General features: G+C 40.1%; 1 protein-coding gene across 9 annotated transcripts in view; it reads left to right on the forward strand.

Moving 5' to 3' along the window:
* The window catches only part of INPP4A (inositol polyphosphate-4-phosphatase type I A), a 148,180-nt gene that overhangs the window by 62,288 nt on the left and 62,476 nt on the right, over positions 1-23,416 (forward strand). For all 9 annotated transcript variants that reach the window (XM_068138995.1, XM_068139011.1, XM_068139003.1 and 6 more), the window contains 9 exons: positions 7,575-7,637; positions 10,684-10,902; positions 11,709-11,753; positions 14,396-14,514; positions 14,630-14,746; positions 15,801-15,880; positions 18,148-18,259; positions 19,096-19,186; positions 19,831-19,978. In XM_068138995.1, the coding sequence (XP_067995096.1) occupies positions 10,797-10,902; positions 11,709-11,753; positions 14,396-14,514; positions 14,630-14,746; positions 15,801-15,880; positions 18,148-18,259; positions 19,096-19,186; positions 19,831-19,978 (818 nt within the window). In that variant the 5' untranslated portion in view covers positions 7,575-7,637; positions 10,684-10,796. The remainder of the gene's footprint in view (positions 1-7,574; positions 7,638-10,683; positions 10,903-11,708; positions 11,754-14,395; positions 14,515-14,629; positions 14,747-15,800; positions 15,881-18,147; positions 18,260-19,095; positions 19,187-19,830; positions 19,979-23,416) is intronic.

The raw sequence follows: 23,416 nt of genomic DNA on the forward strand, positions 1-23,416 counted from the left end.
ATCACCGTTGTTTACCTTCAGCTTTCAAAACCAGAATCAAATACATCACTTGTGAGAGTGAGTGAGTTGTGAACTTAAAGTCATTTGGGATGCATTGTTCACATTTGCAGGCTTTTCTGTATCCATGCAAAATGTGCTTTAAAAAAATGTAAGATTCAGATATACTTGGCCTGTAGTAACATCCCAGTTTTATAAGTCAACTGTCAAAAATCTGACACTTAAGTTCTTCTTTTTGAGCACTGGGTGATGCAAGGAACTCAGCACTATTATATGTGCATTGACCTTGCACAGCATTTTTATCTTTTTGTGATTGTTGCTACCATCCCTGCTACAGGGGTTTTGGTTTGGTTTTTTTGGTTTGTGTTGTTGTTTTAAATAAACTTTTGAAGTCCACTAAGCTATTTCATAGAATGGTTCAACTTCAAAGGGGCCTTAAAGATCATCTAATTCCAACCAGCTGACATGGGCAGGGACATCTCCCACTAGACAAGGTTGCTCAAAGCCTTATCCAGCCTCTTAAACACTTCCAGGAATGAAGCTTTCACAACTTAACCTGGGCAACCCCTTACAATGTCTCACCACCCTCATAGTTAAGAACTTCTTCCTAAGGTCTAATCTAAACCTGGTTTAAAACCTAGTTTAAAACTAATCTACTCTAGTTTAAAATCATTGCCCCTTGTCCTATCACCATGGGCCCTCATAGATGGTCCATCTTCAGCCATCTTGTAGGCCTTGTTCAGGTACTGGAAGACTGCTGTAAGGTCTCCCTGGAGCCTTCTCCAGACTGAACAGACTTAGCTCCCTTAGCCTGTCCTTGTAGGAGAGGTGCTTCAGTTCTAATGATTGAGAAGTAGTAGTTGCTGAAAACAAATCAGTGGATTGTGGTTAGAATATTCAAAAGTTTTTTTAAAAGCCCTGGACTCCAGGAAACCATAGACATGATCATAATTTTTCTCTGAATTTTGGACTGAAACATTTATTACCTTTAGTCTCTTAGTAGATGAAAGAGAAAGATGGGGTTATAGCACAATAAAGTGTTGCACAGTTCATACTGCAGCTGCACAAGTACTTTTTAAAGTTTTGTGGTTTTGTTGGGAGATGAAATGTTGAGTCTCTATTCTGAAAGAGAGATGTCTGCAGCAGTCTCTTGCCTATAGTAGTAAAAGTCAGACAAATTAGATCCTGTCACTTCATTTCCCACTTTCCCTTCTTGTTTGCCTTGGTCAGAATACAGCTGCTGTAACTGCATTGTGAAGTGCAGGGAGTACCTGTGTGTGCTTATGGGTGCATGTGCATGTGAGGTATGGGGCACAGGGTGGAACTAGCATCCACCATCCCAGAGTGTGCTTGCTGCATTGGGCAATCCAAACGCAGGATAGATAACGCAGTTCCTTTAGTTATCCCTGAGTCTTCTCTTGCTTCTTCCCTGTGCTTCTGCTCCTGAATAATTTCTGAATGTATAAATATTATTGAGTATATAAAGGCTGCATCTTGCTCAAGGCCCACTCAGAAATAGGTTTATTTCTTCTTTTACTGTCTTGAGATTTAGCTAATGGCTGACAGGTGATGAGCAGTATCTTTTGCTGTTTCATCTTCAGACCTAGCACTTCTTGAGAAGCAACTCAGCAATCCTTTCTTCCTCAAACCTATCAGCCCTACTCCCTTTTGGCTGTCACTTCAGCTCACACTTGCCTTTACGTGGTTAGTGGAGAACAATGTGTGAAATTCCATAGTTTGTCCTCACAACTTGGACAAGAAAGCAACCCAAGCTTTTGGAGTCTTTAGCCCAGATCATCGGAGCCTGGACAGGGTTTTTGGACTACTTTGAAGTCTTTGCCAGGGCCAGCCAAGTGGGGTCTGCATGCTGTCTAAATAGATTGTCAAGGAAAATATTTTCAGAAACTGGCAAGACACTGAAACAGTACATATCCCCTGTTCTATTTTACAGGGTGATTTTACTGTTTACCCAGAGGGTAGGGTTGGCATGTGGCAGCTGTCCCAGCTGCGGTATTGAAGTGGGAGCAGTGATTGGAAGCATAGACTGTTGTTGGCCTGTGTGAAGTTGGATGCTTCTGTTTCCAAACTGCCAGCATCCCAGTGCTTGACTACATGACTCCGGAAAGGAATCCAGGAGAGAGCCTTGCAGTCACCATCCTGGTCCACAGCAGCCATCTATCCCATTGATTTAGAAAAATCAGGGTAAAAAAATAATTTTCCAGGAAGAAGAAATGAAAGCAGCACAAAAGAATCAGATATCTGGAAGCAAGAAAGAATTATTCCATTTGAAAAGATAGCCAGTATCATGGCCTTTAGACATAGTCAAGGCATGCGCTTTGTAAGGAAAAAAAAAAATATGGATCAGAAATACATGCAGAAAACACAGTTCAGGAGCACAAAACAAATGTTGATGGATAAATATGCATTGGCAGATTGGTATTAGTAGCGTAAGACTGCAGTTTTACTATGCTGCCTAAATCCTGTTGTGAAATAGTACTCCCACACTAACATTTATTTTAAATGTTCTAAATACACTGTTTCATTTCCTGAATCAATTTATTACATCTTAATGAAAACATGTATGTTAGAATTCACATGTTTCTGATTTGTCCTCTGATGCTGCTATGTATTTTTGATTTGCATAAACATTTTAAATGGTAAGTGTAGGAGTAGCAGCAAGTCAGAGCAATGTCATGTAAAAATTAAGAGTGCTTGGGATATTTTTAATGTGTGCCTATGACATAACAGAGCATTTGTTCCATGAGGGAAAACAAACTGTCAGGAAAATAAACTGATGTTTAGACCACATCCCTGGAGCATGGTCCCATTGCACAGATGAAGCTCAGTAATTTCAGAGCAGAATGTGAGATCCCAACAGTCACATAGAGGACAGTGCTAACAATAGCCTGTGACTCCTGGGTTACTTTGACCAGAATACACTAGCTTTAATTAGAGCTATGTTAGTCCATGAAGTGGATTGGTATTATATGCATATAAATCCTAGACTTTTTGTTGTAATCCAGGCTTGGTGAATAGAATAGAATAGACCAGATTGGAAGAGACCTTCAAGATCATTGTGTCCAACCCACTTAATCAACTAAACCATGGCACCAAGCACCCCATCAAGTGTCCTCCTGAACACCTCCAGTGATGGTGACTCCACCACCTCCCTGGGCAGCCCATTCCAATGGGCAATCACTCTCTCTGTGTAGAACTTCTTCCTAACCTCCAGCCTAAACCTCCCCTGCTGCAGCCTGAGACTGTGTCCTCTTGCTCTGGTGCTGGTTGCCTGGGAGAAGAGACCAATCTCCAGCTCCTACACTTCTCATTACAGATCAAGTTTCAGTGATTTTATTCCTTTCTTTCTTCTTTGGTCCCCCCTTGTTGCCTGTATGCCATCTGCTTGTAATCAAAAGCAATTAAAAAAATCTTTAGCAAGTGTTAAGGTATATCTGGTTCATCTCCATTTCAGACCATAAAGTGTTGAGGTTGTTCCCCTACCCATCACTTTCCTGCAGCATGAGGAGCTCAGAATGGGACTTTAAGCTCTATTATTTTTTTCCAGTTAAAGCAAAGACTGCTTTAGAAGAGGCAGGCTTTAGGATGACATCCAAAGGACCATCAAATTCAGAAATATATTTCCAGTCCAAGCTCCTCAATAGACAATATACTCCCTATTCTTATGGCACTTTCCCATGTCTGTATAGGTAGTGTGAGAACCCTGGGTCATGAGGTAAGAAGTCATCCCTTCCACAGAAAACTTCACCACAATGTACCCAGTATGTATCTTGGAAAGAGTGTAAAGATTTCTTTAGGGTGAAGATCATTTGTAAGCTGTTTCAGCTTTTGTTGGTAAACAGTTGAAGAGGGTGAGAGGATTGGACAGGGAGATGATTCAAGATAGTCAGCATGGCTTTACTAGGGGCAAATCCTGCCTGACCTACCTTGTGACTTTCTGTGATAAAGTGACTGTGTCAGTGGACAAGGGATGACCTATGGATGTGATCTATGTGGACTTCTGCAAGGCCCTTGACATGGTCCCCCACACCAGCCTGCTTGCCGAGTTGGAGAGATACAGATTTGATGGGTGGACTGTTCAGTGGATAAGGAATTGGCTGGATGGTCACATCCAGAGGGTGTTGCTCAGTGGCTCAAAGTCTATATGGAGAGCAGTGACAAGCGGTGTCCCTCAGGGGTCTGTACTGGGACCTGTACTGTGTAATATTTGTATCAATGACATACACAGTGAGATTGAATGCACCAAGTTTGCAGATGACACCAAGCTGAGTGGTGCTGTTGATATGCTAGAGGGATGGGATGTCACCCAGAGGGACCTGGACAAGCTGGAGAGGTGTTGAACCTCACAAGGCTCAATAAGAGTAAGTGCAGGGTTCTGCAACTGGGCTGGAATAATCCTCACTATCAATACAGAGTAGGGGATGAGGTGATAGAAAGCAGCCCTGTGGAAAAGGACTTGGGGGTGCTGATGGACAAATTGGACATGAGCAAGCAGTGTGCACTTTGCCCGGAGGGCAAATCACATCCCGGGCTGCATCAAAAGATAAGTGGCCAGAAGATCAAGAGAGGTGATTCTGCCACATTACTCTGCTTGGGTGAGACCTCCCCAGGAGTAGTGGATCTGGGTCTGGAGCCCTCTATACATGGAGTGGGTCCAGAGAAAGGCCACAAAAATGATCAGGGGTTGGGGCATCTCTGTTATGAAGACAGGAGCTGGGGTTGTTCAGCCTGGAGAAGAGAAGGCTTCAGGGAGACCTAATAATAACCTTCCAGTACCTGAAGGGGGCCTAATAGAAGGATGGAGAGAGACTGTTTACAAAGGCCAGTAGTGATAAGATAAGGGGCAATGGCTTCAAATAGGGAAGAATAGATTTAGATTGGATGTTAGGAACAAATTCTTTACTGTGAGGGTAGTGGAACACTGGAACAGGTTGCCCAGGCAGGTGTTTGGGACCCCATCCCTGGAGATATTCAAGGTGAAGGTTGACGGGGCTCTGGGCAGCTTGATCTAGTTGAGGCCCATGCTTACTGCAAGGGGGTTTGAACTAGATGACTTTTGGAAGTTCCTTCCAACCCATACCTTTCTATGATTCTGTGACTGGATTTCAAACTGCTCTGTAGCAAGACCCATCATTTTCCTTAGCATTGTGCTGTACTCAACTTGATAAAAGCTGCACTGCAAAGTGAATCAGAGCTGTGCTTTTTCCTTTTTAGTTAGCAGATGTGCTACAAATGATCACTTCCACCTATAGATGTGCATGCCTTTATGCTCACAGGAGTACTGAAGAAATAGAAGTGTCGTGATGACAAGGAAAATTAAAATGGTATTTCATTAAGAGCAATGATGATTGTATTTCAGTTGTGAATATAGGTGAATAGTCATAATTTGCACTAAGAACTAAATGGCCTAAATTGAGTATTTCTATGAAAAGTACTCATATATATTAAAGATATAAAATTAGGTTTTTAGATTGATTGAATTTTCTGAAGTTCATAACAAGGAGGGATCAAGAGAAAAGTTTGTGACTTACAGATTTGTTTGTAAGTAAGTGGAGAGAGGGTTGAGAGGAAAGCAAAGAGAGAGAAAGCTTCTTTCTGCTACTGAAATGGCCTTTTATTGAAGTATCACTGCAAGGTGGCATTTGGGCATTTCTGTGCTGCACAAATGCATTCATTGTTTCTTGTGGTAGTTAATTTCATTTTCTTGTAGAAGACTTTTCCCTGTTCTTGCTGAGGTTACCCACTTGCCAGAATCCTCAGGAGGTCTTCAGAGAATGACAGGAAGGCTCGTTAGGACAAACTTTTTTGTCCTTGGTAATCAAGATTCTGGTCACTGAGAGACTGGGACATTGAACCAGGTTGAGTAGTCCGAAAGGGGTAAATACAACCAGTTCATTAAGTATCCCACAACTAGTTTTCAATCCTTCTTGGAGATGACGGCACACTTTTAGTAGGATTGTATCCCCATCTTTTAAAGCATTAAATCTGTCACACTCTCCCTTTCTCTATTACTGATGAATCTACATGAAGAGAGTAATTGGAGTAGCCTCTTTCTCCTGATGGTTGATGTGAGAACTGGAAAAAAACCCAGTTTCTTACAGTTGTGTAATGAGTGTAAAAAACCAACGAACCAAACAAACCAAAACAAAACCCAAAAAACAACCCCAAACACACAAAAAGTCTACTGTGCAGTATTAGTAAAGGCAAAGCCAAAGGCTGTGCATAGATGCATCATGCCATCTTCAGGAAAGGATTTGCCTGGCCATGAATTACATCAGCCTTTAGGACTGTGGGTTGCAGGAGTGGTACCAGTCTTTGGGGGCCATCTGAGGAGTCTTATCTGGTGCGTTAGTGCTACCTTTAATTTGGTAGAAATTCCACCTCTGATGATTTTTATCCAAAATGAGATTGTGAAGTTGTAATTATTGAAATGATTGTAGTTCAAGAGAGTGAGAAGACCACCAGTTGCCTGGGCCTGTCAGGCTGTGCAGGGAACAAAAGAAAATCATTCCTGCTTGAGTTAGCACAACTGTGGGAGTGATCCAGTTTGCCCAGATGCAGCATCACACCTAAGCTATTCATCTAAATCCTTTCTGTAATTAGAGAGAGAGAGGTATCTTCATGGGGTGATTCATCCTTCTTACCTTGGAAAATGGTGATTCATTCTCTGGAAGTGCCTGTGTCTCATCATTAACTATATAGACAACCTGAGCAGTGAGTTGAGATGGGATACCTGCAGTTTAGGCAAGATAAAACTCTTTCTGTAAGTGATAAGAGCTGATACCTATGTTCTTAAGCAGTCTTGGGTAATTGGTAGGGCTGAGGATTAAACAACAACAACAAAAAAAATCTAAGACTAGACTTCCCTTTCTCTTTTATTGACGTGGGAGATCTTTATATGCATACCCTTCTAATGTCAATGTACTTGAATGACATGGTACCACTAGTAAATAACAAACCATTGGTCAACCTAATAGATTTTAAAATAATTCACTTTTCCTGTACCAGCCTTATTGCTGGCTGTTTGTAGGAGCCTGTCTTGTGTAATAATTTCACCCAGTGGAGAAACAGGCCTTTATCCTGATCTTTTGAACTTCTGTATTTTAACACAAGATCTTTTCTCCTGACAGTGGTGGCCATAACTCCTCCAGTGAGCAAAATTTTAGAAGTTTAACTATAGAATAGCAAGTATAATTACAAATTCTGTCACATGACACACATTCCTTCTTAATAACACCAAGCCTTTCAGCAAACGTGTTAACATATGTTTCTTACAGCTACTAAACCAACTCACTGAATGCTGACCTGAAGTCAATCCTTTTCAGCATAAGTTTATTTCTCTGTGCTCCTGCTCTACTATTACTATGACTATTTTCTTGGTGAGGTCCAGCAGAGGATCATACTCTTTCTCTATTTTCAGTAAACTTTAATGTGAGAGCTAGTAATCAAAAGTTAAATTTATGGTTAACCTGAGCATGGTGCCTGTTCATTGGTTATGATTTATGATGAATAAAAATATTAATTAACAATGCTTATTATTTTATTTTGTTTTTTTTTAGATGTGGACTTAACTGGTGTTAAAATATGCAAAATCCCTCCAGCCATGAGGAAAAGAGCCCTCTGTAAGTATGATCACTGTAAATAAATTAAAAATGTATCATTAGATGAGAAATGAATTTTGCAGTCTAAATGAACAGTTGAGAATTTAAAGAACCATGGAAGATTATTACATACAATATTTATATAAAAAGTTTCAAAGCAAAACCTGACTTTATTCTAACTTCTCAAGGATTGATCCTTTTTAAGGATATCAACAACTACAGAGATTTTGGGTGAAAAACAATTGGAATTTTCAACCTAATTGCTGAATTGCTGTCACTATGTGAACATGTTAGTTATCCTCTGGTAAGTGGTTTGAGGGAAGGGGCCAGGTCTTTCTGTCCAAATCTTTACAAGCACATTTGTAGGTATTCTATTAATTAGGCAGTTAGGTTTAATGGATTTACAAGCTATTAAATGTCGCATTGCATAAAGAACAAACCAAGAACAACCTGTTGCTGAAAGAAGAGAAAAAAATAGGCAAATGGAAAGATTTGGCAAAGAATTTTTATGAAAGTTCTATTTGACTGAATCTTACTGCATTCAGTGCTGTCTGAGAAAGGCTCATGATTCACTAGCCCCTTAAACATAAAAAAAACTTTACTCAAACTTTGGGAAAAACAAGTTGTTCAGAAAGATCCATTCTTATCCATAACCTAATGGATGCAGTCCTGAGCAACTTGCTCTAAGTGACCCTGCTTTCAAACAGGGGATTTGGATTATTTGAATTTGTGGTGGTTTGGCCCTGGCTGGGGGCCAGATACCAACCAAACCTGCTCTATCACTGCTTCTTAGATGGACAGGGGAGAGGGAGTCAAGATAGAAGCAATTTAATAAAATACAAAGCCAAAGCAAAGGCTGTGTGTGGAAGCAAAAAACAAAGAAAGATGTTATTCTTTACTTCTTACCAAGCCAGATGATGTTAGGTCATTCCTGGGAATCAGGGCTTCAAGATGCATAGCTGTTGCTCCAGAGGACTGACACCATCAAAGAATGTCTCCACACTTCCTTCTTTCACTTAGTTCTTGTATCTGAGCTGATGTCCTATGGCATGGAATACCGCTTTGATCAGTTTGGGTCAGCTGGCCCAGCTGTGTCCCCTCCCAAGATCTTTCCCACCCCTCAGCATACTCTTGGGGTGGAGGAACGTTGGAGAAGTACAGCCTTGCTGCTTGGTTCAGTAGTCGCAAAAACCCTGGTGTTTTATCAACACCCAGCTACAGCACTGCAAGACATAGCATTAGAAAGACACTCTGGGGAGAATCTCCAGCTCAGCCAAACCCAATACAAAACTCCAGAGATCCCTTCCAACTTCAACTATTCTGTGATTCTGTATGAACTGGAAAATTGCCTGTTTTAATTCTTGTCTATCTTAAATTATATCTATAAGTAGAGTGGTTTGTGTGTACGGGTTGTTGGTGGTTTTGTTTGTTTGCTTGTTGTTTGGTTTGGGTTTTTTGTTTGTGGGCTTGGTTTTTTTTGGCTGATGTTTGGTTTTTTTGGTGTGTGTTTATTGTGTTTGTGTGGTTTTGGTTTTTTTTTAGTACTGCCACTGAGTTTCAAAGCTTTTGGGGATGGGATGTCCAAAGCTCCCAATTTCTGCTTCTTTCACCCAGTAATTCTCCATTTTCCTGTTTGGAATTGGCTTATGACATTACATTGTGTAAATTCAATTTGAATGGATGAGGCAAAGCATTTGTTCCGAGTGGCAGCAGACTGGCCCATGTGGTGGACATGGCCCAAATTAATACCTCCCTACAGTGAGCTCCCCATTTAAAATCTCTTACCTAAGCTTGCGTAGATGGCCAGGGTTGTGTTCAATTCAATTGTCTTAGATACTTAACTTGCATCTGAATTTTAGATGTCCAGTGGACCATTGCTAGTTAAGATGCTAGAGTTCCCCTTGGAGAGAGGGAGATTCTTTTGAAATCCTGCAGAGGGAGATGATGTCTAGTTAAATCCAGAGACTTAAGTTAGACAGCCTTCAGACAGTTTCAGAATGCCTATTTAAAACAAGTAAAAGCTAGATGCTTTACTTAATTAGAATGCATCTTGCCCATTGTTAGGTCCATCAACCTTAAAGGAAAAAAATATGCTCCCAATTATGTATCATGGTTTAAGTGTTTTGTAAAATGAATGAGAAGTTCCTGTGAAAGTATTACTCATTGTGTTACTGCCTTTCAGGTTTCCCAGACTTTACTTCGGATGTCACTTCCTAAAAGAATGGAGTTTGTCATAATAGTATAAAATGAATACAACAGTTCCATAACTACAGTCCTAATGTGCCTGATGGAAGGAGTGTTCAAATTTATTAGCCAAACCAAAAGCACTACATTTACCAATGTAACCAAATTTTCTATAGACTGTGTTTCTTTGCTACTGTAACATTTCAATTTATAGGCATTGTGAGGGGAAGAACTGTCATAGGTATCTGTAGACCAATATTATGTAAGGTGAAGGAAAAGCCAAAGACACAGCTATGTGCCACATCAGCAGGCATCCCCTTTTGCTTTTTCTTTCCATTACCACCCCAGAATTTCAGTGTCCCTCTGACTCAGTAGGTCTTATTTATAGTTTTCAATATCCCTTTTTCATGGCAGTAGAGCCTGGAATGACAAAGGTGCTGACACTAGCAACATTTCCTGCCTTTTTGTTCTGTGTTCTGCCAACCCATTGTCCCTTTGTCCTTATCCCTTGTCCTACCTCTGCAGCCAGAGTCCCCATCTGACAAATTTACTTGTGCTCCCCAGGGGTTATGAAAGCCAGGAAACCATTAAGGATGGTTTAATAACTTAGACAAAGGAAAAGAGCAGCTGGTTTGTTAACGAATCTTGACTCCCATTCCCTGATGAAGGAGTTTTTCTTGCATGTGGTACAGTCTTCAAAAATTTCCACTAAAATGCTACAGATGTAAGATTCATTGAAGTTGAGCTACTGTGCCTTGGATCTGTGTTTTATTTGAAGGACCCAACGCAATTTTATGGCAGTAGGTTTGCTGCAGTTCAAAAGAACAGGAGTTGATAGAGGCCTAAAATTTTGGTGTATGTTTTCGCTTTCTTTATTGCTTAGTGTGGTAATGTTAGAGGAATAACAATTGGAGACAGCCTGCTGCACTCTGCTACTCTGCAAGACAAACATCATTAAAGTCAGGCAGCAGGAAAAGAAGGGTTCTTCATGACAAAATGACAGCAAGAGAACACAGTCCCCGCCATGGTGCAAAGTCCCGTACCGTGCAACGGGCCTCCACCATTGATGTCACCTCTGACATGCTAGGCCTTTCTCTAACAGGTATGTACCTTCATGTCAGATACTGCTTTATTGCTTCATTGTTTAGTTTTTTTTCTTTCAATTGATAGAAGATTTAAATATTCCTGGGTGTCTGGAGGGAATGAGATTGAGGAATTACACTAAAACATGTAAAATCAAACATATAATTTTTTTTAAATAAACAAAACACAAAAAATGGAGAGGGAAACTAAAAAATTACCAAAACTAGATTTCATGCAGTTATGTATCAGTTAAAAAATAATAGGAGGAGAATACAAAAAGAATGTCAAGGTCTCAGAATAGTCTTGGCAACCCTCTTGTTTGACATTGTATACAATTTCAAAGAGAGTTCAGGAAGCTGAGAATTCGCTGCCTCACCTTTTATGGTGACTAAATTAGGACTGTAATCTCCAGAGGCTTTCTCTGATTAGTGAGGAAGATGGGTAGTTTTAAACTTCTCTCTATTCACTGATCACCAAGGAGAAGTATCTGATTTAATAATTTTGAGTTAATAGTGCCTGAGACACTAAGTGGCTTTAATCTTGGTGTTTTCTACTGAGATTGGTCATTTTATGTTCCCAGATTCCATATAACATTGCGTAGTTTTCCATATTTTTAACATGTTTTATGAAATGAAATCACCTCAGGTTTTGCAAATCATTTCTATGACTAGCTAATAGTATTTTAAATATCATGGTTCATTGAGTTAAAAATGTTAATTTTTTTCTATAAAACTTGATTTATTTTCTGTATGACTGCAACTTCAGAAAAGGATTCACATGACAGTAATGTTTGGCTAATCTTGTGTTAATTTTTCTGCTTTACAGGAAACATTCAGGACCCAGATGAGCCGATTTTAGAGTTCAGTTTAGGTAGGCTTACTGATTTTTATGCTGATTTTCATGACACTGGCTACTGAATATTTGCAGTTTTTTATTTGTTGAAGTGCCTTTCATGGAATCATAGAATCAACCAGGTTGGAAGAGACCTCCAAGATCATCCAGTCCAACCTATCACCCAGACCTATCCAATCAACTAGACCATGACACTGAGTGCCTCATCCAGTCTTTTCTTGAAGATCTCCAGGGATGGCAACTCCACCACCTCCCTGGGCAGCCCATTCCAATGGCAAATCACTCTCTCTGTGAAGAACTTCTTTCTAATATCCAGCCTGAACCTCCCTGGCATAACTTGAGACTGTGTACCCTCATTCTGTTGCTGGTTGCCTGGGAGAACAGACCAACCCCGACCTGACTACAACCTCCCTTCAGGTAGTTGTAGACAGCAATGAGGTCACCCCTGAGCCTCCTCTTCTCCAGGCTAAATGACCCCAGCTCCCACAGCCTCTCCTGATAGGGCTTGTGTTCCAGATCCCTCACCAGTTTTGTTACCCTTCTCTGGAAATATTCCAGTACCTCAACATCTCTCTTGAACTGAGAGGCCCAGAACTGGACATAGGTAAACCTTGCTTTGATTTTTATGGAGATGCAGTACAGTTGTTTTTACTCCTGCACGGTATCTTTTGCTAAGGAGCCAGCAGTTTGATTTTGTGATGTTTTAAAAAGTCTGTAATTAAAACATATTTTTCTTTTTTTTTTTTTAAATATGAATTTTATTGTTAAGTGCTTATTTTCTGTATGTGAACATACAGTGAAGCTGTCTTCAGTCTCAGTGTATCAGTAGGTCAGGTCTTCAAGCAAAATGATGATACCCTGGAAATGTTGTTATAGGAGGAAATATTTTCTAAGACTTATCAACTATTAAATATACCTTCTTTCCTGTGATCTTTCCTATCAAGTGATAATTTGAGATGTAGAAGTGACCTAATTTCTGAAATGGTTACATTTCAACAAGAACCTTGTTCTTTAACTGAATTTTCTTCATGGAATTTCAAGTGCAGCATTGTTTCCATGGCTTAATGTTACATTGATGTTTGGAAGGTTATGCTCTTAGTTGTATGTCTGAAGTGAAAAATCAGAATGTTTTCTTAGATATATCAGTACTGTTATGAATAATAATCTGAACAAGAATGTCGTAGAGCTGAATAAGATACTTCAAATATTTTCAGACAAAATATCTAGAATTGCAAAGCTCTTTAGTGTACATTTAAACATTAAACATACTTAACTATGTAGATTTCGGAATTAGCTTCTCCCTGTCTAGCTGAAGCAGAATCAGATCACACTGTAGTTATCTGAATTTATTGGCTACAACAACCCCATGCAGCACTACAGGCTGGGGTCAGAGTGGCTGGAAAACAGCCAGGGACCTGGGGGTACTGGTTGATAGTAGGCTGAATGTGAGCCAACAGTGTGTCCAGGTGGCCAAGAAGGCCAATGGCATCCTGTGTGGCCAGCAGGAGCAGGGAGGTCATTCTGCCCCTTTAGTCTGCACTGGTTAGGCCACACCTCGAGTCCTGTGTCCAGTTCTGGGCCCCTCAGTTTAGGAAAGATGTTGAGTTGCTGGAACATGTCCAGAGAAGGGCAACAAAGCTGGTGAGGGCTTTGGAGCACAAGGCCTATGAGGAGAGGCTAAGGGAGCTGGGGTTGCTTAGCCTGGAGAAGAGGAGGCTCAAAGGAGACCTTATTGCTCTCTACAACTGCCTGAAGTGGGGTTGTAGCCAGGTAGGGGTTGGTCTCTTCTCCCAGGTGGCCAGTACCAGAAGAGGACGCAGTCTCAGGCTGCACCAGGGGAGGTTTAGGCTGGATGTTAGGAAGAAATTCTACACAGAGAGAGTGATTGCCCATTGGGATGTGCTGCCTGGGGAGGTGGTGGAGTCACCGTCATTGGAGGTGTTCAGGAGGAGACTTGATAGGGTGCTTTGTGCCATGGTTTAGTCAATTAGATGGTGTTGGATGATATGTTGGACTTGATGATCTCAAGGTCTTTTCCAACCTGGTTAATTCTATTCAATCTATCTATCTAGAATTTGGCTCTAATGTTTAATGTAATTGTCTAGAGTCATTCATTGCAATTTTTTGATAGTGGTTTCCTACTCACCATGCTCCATTCCCAGCAGTTAAAAGTCACAATGACATTTAAAGGAGAAAAATTGCTGTCCTCCTATAGTTGCAAGCTCATTCTTCTCATAGTAGTGCTACCTGATCAGTGTTTGAGCCCTTGGTTTTGGTTGTCCATGACAAAATGACATTTGGTAATGGGCTTAATGGAGCATGACTTCAGATCAAATGCAACCACACTTATGAGATTCCCAGAGGAAAACTTAAACATGTTCACTGTTCTAAAGAGTTGTACCAGGGGGCTGGATAGGCAGATGTTTGAAGAGAACAGTTAAAGTTACATCTCTGCAGCTTGGAGCCAGACTGATCTGGTTGCATGTTTACTGTTTGGACACTCTTAAGATGAGTGATGTCTGCCTTTGTAATAGGATGGTAGAATGAACATTGGCTTGATTGTTCTGGGTATATAATATGCTTTTATAAAATTACAGAGTCTTACAGCAATATGAAAAAGATCCTGAATTGAAATTGATTTATCTATTGCATACCTACAGCTTGCAGTGAGCTGCTAACTCCATCGCTAGACAGAAAACCAAATAGTTTTGTAGCAGTGAGTGTAACTACACCTCCTCAAGCGTTCTGGACGAAGCATGCACAGACAGAAATTATTGAGGTAAGTGGTGAAGTACTGCTGGATTAAATTTAAAATTGAAGCTGTCACAGGAAATACTTCTTCCTAACAAACCTCACCTTGCATTAATTTTTACCTTTTTTGTTTACAATTACAGGGAACAAGTAATCCTATCTTTCTAAGCAGCATTGCCTTTTTCCAAGACTCTCTTATCAATCAAATGACACAAATCAAACTCTCTGTGTATGATGTCAAAGACAGATCTCAGGGAACAGTAAGTTTTTTTTTTATTCCATTGTGTAGCCAGTCAGTGTGGAGCAAGGGAATTAGAGGCCACGAGATAGAACTGGTAACTTTTGTGGAAGAAAGAAAAGGCGTTGATCCTAGAGCAGTGGAATGGGTAGTAGGAGGAGGGACAAATGCTGTGAGATGGACTTGGCACAGTGGAGAGCATTGCCATTTTTCTCATATAAAGCTTATCTGCCACAAGTCTGGGAGCACTGATTCAAATTAAGAGGTTTTGTCACTTGTTCTCTTAAGTTGTGGACTGCTTTACTGAACTATATAATGAATGGCATCCAGTGTTCCTAACTGAGGCCTCTAACCTGTGCCGAGAATGTTTGGCTTATAATTAAAGAATCCTTTTGAACAGAGCTACTATATTCCAGACATTGCCCTACATTGACACCGTAGTGATTTTGTGCAGGGGTAAGATTTTTCCCTTTGCTGAATAAAGTTTAAGTGCCAGCCCTCCCATGAAACTACTTAGATAGGTGGGCAACTTCAGGCTGTTTATTCTGAGACTGTTGCACAGAATGCTGTTTCAGACCCCATGTGTCTGCTTTTCTATGGCTTCTTCAGGGGCAGCAGAGCTGTCTCTCTGTGTACAGTATTCCATAAGGAGGTTCTGGGGAAAAAGAAGAACCTCTGAAGGATGTTCCTCCTTCCTTCAGGAGGAGCCAAATTTGGGTCTGGAACGGACTGTGAAGTGTTGACCTACTCAGTCTGGGCCCCGTACAGTTACTGCTTTCAGTGTTTCTGTATTGCTGGTCCTAAGCTTGTACATATTGAGGTGCCTCCACTCAAGTTTTAGAGAGAGGGTGGGGATGGGGTGGGAAAAAAAGCTTATTGCCCTCTAGCAGATTTGATAAATTACCAAATGTATTAAATTTTAAAGGGTTTTAGTCAGTTACGTATGGCATATGTAATATTTTTTTTCCTCAGATTCTGTTCGATTATAATTGTCTTTTGGCCTTCAGTGCTGTGGGCAAATCCCTTGTTCATTGTAGAGGTAAATAATTACAGTTCTGGTACTCATCCTCTTTCAGATGTATTTGTTGGGTTCTGGGACGTTCACTGTCAAAGAACTTCTTCAGGACAGACATCACAGGCTGCACTTAACGCTAAGGTTTGTAATATTCTCTTCAATTCCTAAATTCTTAAATTCTTGAAGGCATGCTTATTCAACTGTGATGATGTGTAGAGCCTGTGATGGGGAGAATGAAACCCATTGAAACTCTTAGCTGTTTGGAGTACCTTAACTTAGCTAAATCTAGTCTCTCTTTACTACTTCAATACCTACTTGTTGCTAAACTGTGTATTTATGGTTAAATAGTGTATTTATCAATATAATGCACTAGAAATAGAGTAGACGTCACATTACTATAGCATTGATTGGTGTATTTTTCCAGTTTAATTCATATTGTAAACTGTCGTGGAAGGAATGTAACTCAGGAGGGAGTACAAGAGGGTGTGAGTCTAACACCAGTCCCTAACGTAGTAGTTCTAGTTATGGGAATCAAACCACAGTGAAAGTCAGTATGAAGAAAGTAAAGTGAGATTAAGGAAAGAGAGCTCTGATGTGGAAATGTGCATTGTAGTAGTATGTGTTGAAAATGCAACAGGCATCCCTGTTAGAGTATGCAGGGGGAAGTCAGCTGAAGGGAGGCAGTGTAATTGGAGAGATGGAGGAAGATGGTGTTGGTAGCATTGGCATAATCAGTACTAGAATCAGAGACAGTGATAAAGTTGCAAAAATTTCTTAGCCCAGATACAACTAGCAAAACACAGGCAAAGCCTTTCATGCTTAAAGATGGGTGAGGTTTTTGGCTTTTCTACAATGTGTTGTAAAGAAAAAAATAACATAATTTAACAGAGAGGAGCAGATGAGAGAAATGAGTCAGAAAAGGCACCAAAAGTATGACACTGAGAGTGAGTAAAATTGTCAAATTTATCATAGGTGTGAAGATGACCGTGTTTTGAGTAAAATGAAAAAGAGGAATGTGATGGCAGGAGTTTCATGGTTGTGTGTTAAACATGATTATTCGCTTAGATTTATTCTTTTCGTGACTGTTTATTCTTTCATGACTAAATTGAAAATGGATTTTATTAAACTCTCTTGTTTTGATATCAAGTATATTCTGATTATCAAAGTCTGTTAATACATGCATGTCCTGCCTTTGTCATATCAGCCCTTGGATGTATAAACTGGATGCTGAGTGATATCAATAAACATACTGCATGATTTGGATGCTTAAATCTTTTTTTTGTAGACCCCTTGTGTCTACACCCTTTTGTCTTAGCTGTCCCCGCACAGTTTTACATGTACACAGCAATCTTAAAATACAATTTATCTTTAAATAATAATATGAAGTCTCTGCCAAAATTACTGTTTGTCATGGGTGAGACATAATCAGTTACAGCTGTGGTAGATCTGGGTACTGGTGTATATTTAGAAAACAGCAAGATCAGAACTCGCTCCCCTCTCAACTGTGTTTATATGGTGTCAGCTACCCTCTCCAGCAGACAGATGGCTACTGGTTTGGGAAGGCAGGACAGAAAGTTGTCAGTTAGTGCTGTGCAGCACTTCAGCTGTTAGTGACCTGTCTCAACTGATAGTGGCCAGGTCCCTTGGGATCTCTCTCATTTGTTTCCATGGAATTCCCTGATCTCCAGGATCTTCCTCTAGGTTGGAGAATCTTTCCTCCATTGAGAATCTTCACCACCTTTTTCGTAGACCACTTCTCTTTTAGACCACTTCTCTTTTAGAACCAGCTTTTCTTTCTGAAATGTCATGTCCCCAGTTTTCCAAGCTAAACAGACTATCTGCAGAAGCACAAGATCTGAACAATCTCCTAAATGGTGATCTTAACAGACTTCTCTGTTAAGTGGGAGATTTAGGATGTGCTACTTCTGTTTAGTTCACATGTTAGTAAAATTTACCAGATGCAAGTGGAGCAGTTTCAGCTACCAAGTAGCAGGCTTCTGACTGAAAGTTAAAAAGTTCAGTTTCATACATTTCCTCAAGCAGGTGCATGCATACATACACGCACACATCCAGATACCTGCTTCCTACCAATGTTTGTAATTTAAGCTACTTTTGGCTGCAACAGGCTAACTGTAGAATATGAGCTCTTTCTGGTTTTACTGAGGTATTGAAACACATGCATGGGTTGAGGTCAGCTTCAGTCAGGAGAGCTGTACAATATTTCTGCAGGATAAGGGAAGCAGCTCCCTGTTGGAATACCTCATTAAAAAGATGTATAAATCGAAGTTGAAAAGCTTCCTTTTTAAAATGTTCATTAAATTTAAAGATTAATAGCCTTTTATAAGTGTTCCCTTATTGATAAACAGGTCCACCTCCAAAAAAATCTCAATGCAGAGTGTTTGTTGCAGGTCGGCTGAAAGTGATCGTATAGGTAACATTACAGTTATTGGATGGCAAATGGAGGAAAAAACTGATGAAAGGCCTCCAGTGACAAGGTCACCTGATACAATTAATGGAAGAGTGAGTATGAGCATTGCATCAAATTCAGAAAAGTACAGATTTGTTGTTAGCATTGAAATAAGCCAGCTTGATGTCTGCAGTCAATTTCCATCTTGAAATTTAGAAGTGCTTTACATTTCAAAGCACAGTAAAGAATAGCCTAATTGTGATGAGGAGGGTTTGTATTTTGCAGAGCTCTTGGTGCTTATGTTTAGGATAAAAAGTCTTGAGGAATATTGTACTTCACAGGGATTAAGGTTTACCTTTATGTGCTCATGATTTCATCAGAATAGACTTGCAGTAATGTATGTTGGTGTGCTTGGTTCACTGAAAGGCAGTTTCACAGAGATATGTTAATCCAGTTTATATTGTGAATTGTGTGGCATTAAGCAAAGCTGTAATGGGGATCCCCAAATATTTGATGGGAACAAGTATTTATAGTGCTTTATCAGCCTAGACATAGGTTTAATTCTGTAAACCTTGTGTTCTGAGTATTCCAGTGATAATTGCACCTTTATCTGTGTCTTGCCCTCACAATGTGGATTACCGTCACTTTGTATCCAGCTAGACTTGTACCTGCTACATATTGGTGCAGTACCTTTAAGAAGTTTGGATCTGTGCTAACATAAAATAGTTTAAGGGATGGATGGAAAGTTTTACAGCATTTTGGACTGTACAGTAGAAGTAAATATGGATGCTTAGATTGGAGTTTTTTAATGGGTGTATTATTTTAGCCTGCAGTATTTTTTGTCCACAGTAAACACATTTGAAATATTTAATTTGGTGTTGAATATTCCTTTCAAGACTTTGTAATAGGGTCATTACTGAGGTTTTATTCTGGGTTTTGGTTTTTTTAGACTGTGTTGCCAGTTGACGAAAGTTTAACAGAATCCTTAGGAATGAGATCCAAATATGCTTCATTACGGAAAGACGCACTACTGAAATCTGGTAAGCTGTTGCATGCTCTAACAAGTAAGCTTAAGGCTTCAGTAGAAGCTGATCTCTTGATTTCTGCCTGTGTATTTAAGCGAATAGGAACTGGCTGCTGACTGAGCAGTCCTTCGAGGAAATAATAAATTATTTTATGATTGGCACTGTTTGTATACTGAAAACAGCAGATGCAAACTTTTGTCATGAAGTTGACTGTAGTATGAAATTTTCTAAGCTGTTTGCTAGTATATTCATAAGCAATCATTGAGAGTGGAGGGGAGAGACAAAAGAAAGCAGTTGCTTTAAGAAGTAAAAAAATTCTCAAAGAAAGTTTAGTTTTTCATCAAATGATTTCACTAAAGGAAAATACACAGTGCAAATAAAAAAAACAAGTGGGGGGGGGGGGGAGGGAAGTGTTTCTAAAGTTGAATGTGTGTTTTGTTTCCTTAGCAGAGATTTACAGCATTTGGAGGCTTTTCCTGCAAGTACTGTAAGAATGGTCATTGAAGGTGACCATACTTGGAAAAGCTAGATTGATGCCTGGTTAAACCAGATCTTTACAGCATCTTAGTGAATTGAAGCCATTTACTTTAAAAAAGGAGAGTCTTTGTACACTTCTAACTCAAGCCCTATGCTTAAATAACACGTTTTTAATTCTTTAGTGTTTGGTGGTGCCATTTGCCGAATGTATCGTTTCCCAACCACTGATGGAAACCACCTGAGAATCTTGGAGCAGATGGCTGAAAGCATCCTGTCACTGCACATTCCTAGGCAATTTGTGAAGCTGCTTCTAGAAGAAGATGCAGCAAGGTGAGTTCGGGTTGTTTTACATGTGCAGGAATACAACAGTGATAGGTGGAGCTGTTACTGAATTACCAAGGAAATGTATCTGTGTTAACGCAGAAGAGGCACTGAAGAGAGAATAGTAAAAGCAGCAAGTTGCTGACTGTGTCATTACAGTGAATAAGATGTCATGCCAGAATATAGAGTTTGGCCTTGAGTGTATGGTAGTGTGAACAGAGGTGCTGATGGGAGAGAACTGTTAGCATAAGGAACAGTTAGGATCATACTGCAGCTAGCTGCACTTGGTGGTTAGCTATTCCTCTAACAAAAGTGTTAACGGCACAGAATATTCCATACCCATGCGACTGTATTAGGATCAGCATTATACATATATGTGTGTGTGTGTGTATAGATATACAAACTTTATCTATTTCAGTACGCTTTGTTTTTTAAACTCAGTTTGTTTGTATTATCAAGCGGAAGCTGAATTAAAAATAAAACATCTCTCAATGTTTCTTAGGTAGAGGGAAGTCTGGATAGATGAGACACTACAAATGAAAGAGTAATAACTCCAGCTGCTGAGAATTTTGAGAAGGGAACAGAGACAACATAGAAACCAGCTGATTGGAATAAGTAGCATAGCAGACAGAGAAGAAAAATCTGAATCATTTTGAAGGTGAACTTTGAAAAAGTCAACTGACTTCTTTACTGTGAAAGCAAAGCTAAGACAGAAGGCAAGAGCACTAAATCCACTCAGTGAGTTAAGAGTTGGCCTTGAGAGTCAGAATAGCAGTTCTGAATGAAAAACAAGCTAGAATAAAACCAAATAAAATTACAGGGGTTGGGAGAGAGAAGGAAACCTATTAAACATTTCATAGATTTATTCTGCATTTGCTTCTGTTTGAAGCAATTAACTCTCTTCCAAATAACATATTTATGATTTTTACTTAGCTACGTTTGCACTCCATGGTTTGCAAACAGAATGGCAGTTGGCAAGCTTATTCAAAAAGGTGCCACTTGTGGTGCATGTAGTTTAAGGACTTGAAGATAATAAGAGGAGCATTTAGGGTGTGTGGGGAATCAAGATACAGCTTTCTGTAAGATTGTGGGCACTGAAGTTTGTTTAAGGAATTAGCCATGAAATGTGATGGATACATATTGTATGCAGTTATGTGTTAATGACAGCCCAAGTGATTGCTAATTCAACTTTGTATGTTCTGAATTGTGTGACTCAAAGGTAAATACAAGTTTTATGTAATTGTCAAGAAAGACTCCTTCTCCCTGCTCAATGACATGCACAGTCACACTTTGTATTTATAGGATACCTCAGACTTGGCCAAGTGCTCTTTTTCTCCATTCTTCATGCTGCAGCCCAGCTAAATTCCAGACAGTTATATAAGCACAGCTGCCTCTGTATTAACATCCTGGTGACTTTTGAGAATGTCCTTGGGTAATCACAACTGCTGTCTATTACATAAAGCTCTGAGCCAGAGGTTCAATCTCTTCTTCAGTGACATAGACAGTGAGATTGAGTGCACCCTCAGTGAGTTTGCTGATGATACCAAGCTGACTGGTGTGGTTGATATGACTGAGGGATGGGATCAAGTGTAGTCCTGCGGAAAAGGACTTGGAAGTAGTGGTGGATGAGAAGCTTGACATGAGCCATATTTGTGCACTTGTAGCCCAGATATCCTGGGCTGCATCAGAAGAAGCATGGTCAGCAGGTTTAGAGAGGTGATTCTGCCACTCTGCTCTGGTGAGACCTTACCTGGAGTACTGTGTCTGGTGCTGGAGTCCTCAGTGCAGGCAGGCTATGTACCTGTTGGAGCAGGTCCAGAGGAGGGTGACAAAAATGAATAGAGGATTGGAGCACCTCTCCTACAAAGACAGGCTGAGAGAGTTGGAGTAGTTCTGCCTGGAGAAGAGAAGGCTCCAGAGGGACCTTATAGCAGTCTTCTGGTATCTGAAAAGGGCCTACAGGATAGCTGGAGAGGGACTATTTATAAGGGCCTATAGTTATAGGAAAAGGGGCAATGGTTTTAAACTAGAGCAGGATAGTTTTAGGTTACACATTAGGAAGAAATTCTTCATTATGAGGGTAGTGAGACACTGGAATAGGTTGCCCAGGTAAGTTATGGAATCTTCATCCCTGAAAGGGTTTAAGAACAAGCTGGTTGAGGCTTTGAGCAACCTGGTCTAGTGGGAGGTGTCCCTGGCTGTGGCAGCAGGTTGGAAATAAATGATCTTTAAGGTCTCTTCCATCTCAAGACATTCTATGATTCTCTTTGAAAGGAAGCATCTAACTGGAGAGATATTTTGACAACCTAATTATGGTATGCACATCCCCTGCTGTCTTAGTAAAACAGTGTTAAGATGCCAATTTGCTTCAGGAAGACCTGGGCTCATATGCATGACTAGATTTGAGCAGTGAGTTTGACGTGGTAGTCATAGTAGCATCTTTTACTGAAGCAGTTTATAAGATGAAATTGGAAGTGTCTTCATCCAAGTCACTGATAGATATGATTTACACTTGCCAACTGGCAAATTGATGTTTTTCTTGGAATTTTTCTTCATTTTGGTAACATCCCAAATACTATGGATTGGGGACACTGGGAGAACTGCAAGAAAATGACTGCTGGATCCTTCTGACAGATGATTGTTCTACATTTTCTGGCACAATGTGCTGTTGAATTTTGTGTGGTGTTGACTTGTTTACCTTTTCCTTTCTTCCTCTACTCCGAATACTATGTCAGTCTAGACAGGAATAAAAGTATGACATGAAATACCCTGAATAGTGGGCAGACCATATGTAGCACGGTATTGCCACGTGTGACTGAATACCTAGCAGTCATAATGCAATGGGAAAGTCAGGGGGTTTCCCATTCATATCTAGGAGTATCCAGTCATCCTTTATTCTACCTACAGTGAAACCTGGATGCCAAATAATAATTCTGAATCTCAGATGAGAGATTTGTTGGCTCAATTTTTGTCTCTCCAACCCTTTATTAATTACTTACTCTTCTTAGGCCCTCCCTGCCTGATTTTGAAAACTGTTGTGTAGATACCTGGTTAGTACACACACTCCTTGTACCTAATGTCAGCTAGGTGCTAATATCCCATCTAACTCTGTCACAGTTCTGATTTAATGTGAGAGCCAACAAGGTTCCATGAAGTAGCCTAAGAAGTTCTTCATTGTTCCAAGTCACCTGAGTTAATGACAGTGCACATGATTTACGAATCATTGTGTAGTTTGACAGCTTCTGCCGAAAGGTAAGAAGCTTTGGTTTTGACCAACAGTTGAGGCTCCCGAGGAGAACACTGTGTATTCCGCCTGTGAGAAACCTACAGATCTCAACAGGTATACTTTGGGATGTATGTTTGGAAGCATTCTAGGTCTGGTGAGTAGGTTAGACCAGTGTGAATTGAGAATATGTCAGCTGAGAATGGTGCTACATTGATGAAAGG

Source organism: Melanerpes formicivorus, unplaced genomic scaffold (genome assembly GCF_026170545.1).
Source record: "Melanerpes formicivorus ecotype bairdi unplaced genomic scaffold, bMelFor1.0.p_v2 SCAF_1, whole genome shotgun sequence".
NCBI classification, from domain to species: domain Eukaryota; kingdom Metazoa; phylum Chordata; class Aves; order Piciformes; family Picidae; genus Melanerpes; species Melanerpes formicivorus.